This window comes from Solanum stenotomum, chromosome 9 (genome assembly GCF_019186545.1).
Source record: "Solanum stenotomum isolate F172 chromosome 9, ASM1918654v1, whole genome shotgun sequence".
In the NCBI taxonomy this organism is placed as follows: domain Eukaryota; kingdom Viridiplantae; phylum Streptophyta; class Magnoliopsida; order Solanales; family Solanaceae; genus Solanum; species Solanum stenotomum.
The window spans coordinates 19,193,719-19,198,256 of record NC_064290.1 but is presented as its reverse complement, the minus strand read 5'-3'; the positions used below and the strand labels follow the sequence as shown (position 1 = coordinate 19,198,256).

Genomic DNA, 4,538 nt, shown 5'->3' with positions numbered 1-4,538 from the left:
GATAAGAAATATGTCAATGAGATTTTACTTGTTTTTGAAAAAGATGCAGACGTCATACGTTGTTGTTTATTAAACATGACCAAATCAATTTCATGTATGGTTCTGCCTCTTTTCCTCTTTATGTTAATGCTTTTTTTTTTAGTATATTATTCCTCTCTTTGGAATAGACAAATAATATTAGTGACCAAATTGAATAAAAAGATGAATTTTAAGGAAAATCATAGGATATGTGTGATTATTTATTTTGCCAACTCAAGCAATCTAAAGGATTAACTAATATTCCAGGAAAATAAAAATGTGCAATTGACAATGAAAGAGGAAATTAAACTTTGTGAATGGGTTGATAACCTTCATGGTAGAGAAAAATATACCTAAAATGTTGTTCGGAGTCGAGATACTTTTTCATCGATGATGTCTTGATTTGTATTCGTATGATGTGATTCAAAACAAAAAATAGAGTTGTATTTTTTTGGTTTAGCAGAGCATGGTGGATCACGTTGTGTTTATAAAGTTTGTTAAAACTCAAAACTTTATTATATTGTTGCTTTTTTTTGTGCTGATAAGATACAAATTACCTTATATGTCCATTACCATAGGAATGAAGATAACATACCTCTAGTGTTCAGAGGTGGATCCAAGATTTAAATTTTAATTGAGTTCACAACGACCTCAAGTTAATCTGTAGTTAGAATTGAGTTCATGGTAAAAAATTATAGTTATTAAGTAGATTCCTTAAGATGTAACCAGACCTTTAGATCCGTCCTTGTCAACTGTCAAAGTCAGTATGCAATGAATTACTAAGTCATGAAAACCACTAAAGGAACCAAATAATCATAATTTGCATTACTCACCGAGTAAAATGGGGCAACAGATACAATACTCGTTGGCTCTAGTGCATTGGTTGGAGAGAGAGAAAATAGCGCAGCCTGAAACACCTGTGTAGATCCCGTTCCAACTACAATGTGATAGTTTCTAGTCTGACCATTACCAACTAGATTGTGCAGTCTAGTTACTGCATTTGCAAAGTCTGGCTCTAGAAACCAGCAATGGTTCTTAGTATCCGAAAAATAACTAATGGATTGCCAACCTCATAAAACAAGTATTGTTTTGTCTCCCATGTCCTTCCAGCAGACCTTGTACATGGTCGGATCACCACTGCAGAGATTGTAATAAGACATTAAATCTTCTTCGTACTGTAATCATATTAATTACTAAAAAACAACTTCCTTTCATAAATGGACCATAAATTGCTTTTTCATTTATGAATATAGTATCCACATTATATTGTCCGCAACATCAAACAACATAAACCAAAATTTTCATTTCAGCAATCACATTTACATAAAGTTTTCGACAATGCAACACAATGTACCATTAATTAAAAGTGGTACAATCTAGACAATAATCCATGCTGCAACATCATTTAATACAGATTAGATGGTTAGGCGAGGCAGATTAAATGATGTTGCAGCATGGACTATTGTCTAGATTGTACTGGTACATTGTGTTGCATTGTTGAAAAATTTATGTAAATGTGATTGCTGAAATGAAAATTTTGGTTTATGTTTTTGACGTTGCGGACAATATAAGGTGGATACTATATTCATAAATGAAAAAGCAATTTATGGTCCATTTATGAAAGGAAGTTGTTTTTTAGTAATTAATATGATTACAGTACGAAGAAGATTTAATGTCTTGTTACAATCTCTGCAGTGGTGATCCGACCATGTACAAGGTCTGCTGGAAGGACATGGGAGACAAAACAATACTTGTTTTATGAGGTTGGCAATCCATTAGTTATTTTTCGGATACTAAGAACCATTGCTGGTTTCTAGAGCCAGACTTTGCAAATGCAGTAACTAGACTGCACAATCTAGTTGGTAATGGTCAGACTAGAAACTATCACATTGTAGTTGGAACAGGATCTACACAACTGTTTCAGGCTGCGCTATATGCTCTCTCTCCAAACAATGCACCAGAGCCAATGAGTATTGTAACAGCTGCCCCAGTATACTCGGTGAGTAATGCTGATTATGATTATTTGGTTCCTTTAGTGATTTTCATAACTTAGTAATTCATTGTGTATTGACTTTAACAGCTGACAAGGACGGATCTAGAGGTCTGGTTACATGTTAAAGAATCTACTTAATAACTACATTTTTTTACTATGAACTCAATTATAACTACAGATTAACTTGAGGTCGTTGTGAACCCATAAAATTCAAATCTTGGATCCGCCTCTAAACACTAGAGGTATGTTATCTTCTTTCCTATGGTAATGGACATATAAGGTAATTTGTATCTTACCAGCACAAACAAAAGCAATAATATAACAAAGTTTTGAGTTTTAACAAACTTTATACGCACAACTTGATCCATCATGCTCTGCCAAACCAAAAAAATACAACTCTATTTTTTGTTTTGAATCACATCATACGAGTACAAATCAAGACATCATTGATGAAAAAGTATCTCGACCTCCGGACAACATTTTAGGTATATTTTTCTCTACCATGCAGGTTATCAACCCATTCACAAAGTTTAATTTCCTCTTTCATTGTTAATTGTTCACATTTTTATTTTCGTGGAATATTAGTTAATCCTTTAGATTGCTTGAGTTGGCAAAATAGATAATTACGCATATCCTATGATTTTCCTTAAAATTCATCTTTTAATTCAATTTGGTCACTAATATTATTTTTCTATTCCTAAGAGAGGAATCATATACTAAAAAAATGCATTAACATAAAGAGGAAAAGAGGCAGAACCGTACATGAAATTGATTTGGTCATGTTTAATAAACAACAACATATGACGTCTACATCTTTTTCAAAAACAAGAAAAATCTCATTGACATATTTCTTATGTCACATTCAATTATTAATGCTAATTCTAAAGGTTTGATTGAATATCAACAAGCATTACACCTTAACTAGCTACATATGCTCACAACTTTTCAAATTAAAAAAATTAAAAGCTACAAAATTACCTGTTCAAAAATTGACAGATAGAGTTTCCACAAATCGACGGTAGGAACTAGAGCTTCAAATTGAGTAAGTGAGTTGCCAGAGGCTCAACAGAGATGCAATTCCGTCTTTGAAGCTATACAATAGTCTATGAAGAAACGGGAGAAAGAGAAGAGTTAGGGCCTTTTAGGTGATATAAAACGTGGAAAAGAGATGTGCCTCTTATTTTAATTTTTTTCCTATTTTAGTCAAATTTGGTCAGTAATATTTTAAAATAAGAGACGTCAAATTTGGGCAATAATATTTTAAAATAAGAGACCTTATGAGGTCTCTTATTTTAAAATATTATTAACCAAATTTGACTAAAAAAAGGAGACCTCAGAAGGTTTCTAAAGTTTATTTTTTATTTTCACAAATAGCGCCTTGTGAGGTTGCATGGTTTAGGCAAAGTAGTAGCCAAAATAAATTTTAAAATAAGCGATGTATGTATGTATATATATATATAATTGACCTCATGAGGTCTCTTATTTTTAAAAAAAAAAATTATAGATGCAAATAGTGACCTCATGAGGTCTCTTTTTAGCGATCTACTTTTGAGGTCTCAATTTTTAGGTCTCTTTTATCAGTCTTTTTTAGTAGTGAGCTAACATATAGCTCCTCAAAATTAGGTATCAAAATTTCATGTTTGGTACAAAATATAGATACCTTAGCAATAAGAGAATTTCATTCATCATCCCTTAAAACTTGAAACCTTCTCTTTGCTACTTCAACAAGTAGCATGGCGTTTGCAACATCTTGCTCATTTTTTTGTAAGCATTTATTGAGCACATTTGTGATTGTTAATACATCTCTCATCAAATGCAACATGAATGCAACCTCAAATGTTCGATAAGATTCAAGATGTCCCATTGCCTTGGCTCTTTCATCTATACTTCGTGCATCAAGAGCAAGTAATTCAAGAACTTCAAGAATAGACCCAAACATAAGAATTAAATTGTTAAAGGATTTACAATGAGATCTCCAACGAGTATCACAAGCTCTCGAAAGATCAAGTTGTTGATTCAAGCCCCTAACGATTGTAAGTTCACCCATCTCTAATGCCTCTTGAATTATTGCTTTTTGAGAATCTCGTAAATCATCCATACGCTTAAAAGAAGATCTCAATACATTAAAAATACTTGAGACCAATACCACATGTTTTCCCACTTCAAAACATTTTTTTGAGATTCCAGCAAGAGTTAGTTAAAGTTGATGAGCAAAATAATAGATGGAATGAGCCGGTCTAATTTCTTGCCTAATCAACATCTTAAGGCCATGGACCTCACCTTGCATATTGTTTACCTTATCGTAATATTGTCCACGCGCACTTGACAGACTCAAAGAATGTTGAGCAAGTAAATTAACAATTACCACCTTTAGGGATAATGCACTGGTATCTTGAACATGAACAATGTCAATTAGTCGCTCCATCACAAATCTCATTCTATCAATATACTGTAATACAATAGTCATTTGCTCCTTACGTGAAATGTCAAAAGATTCATCAACTAGTAAAGTAAAATGGTCACCATT

General features: G+C 32.7%; 1 protein-coding gene across 1 annotated transcript; it reads right to left on the bottom strand.

Moving 5' to 3' along the window:
- Positions 1–3,689: 3,689 nt before the first annotated feature.
- On the bottom strand, positions 3,690–4,109 carry LOC125877336 (uncharacterized). Its single transcript, XM_049558663.1, has one exon. It carries the CDS (start codon positions 4,107–4,109, stop codon positions 3,690–3,692), a length of 420 nt encoding a protein of 139 aa, XP_049414620.1.
- Positions 4,110–4,538: the final 429 nt, after the last annotated feature.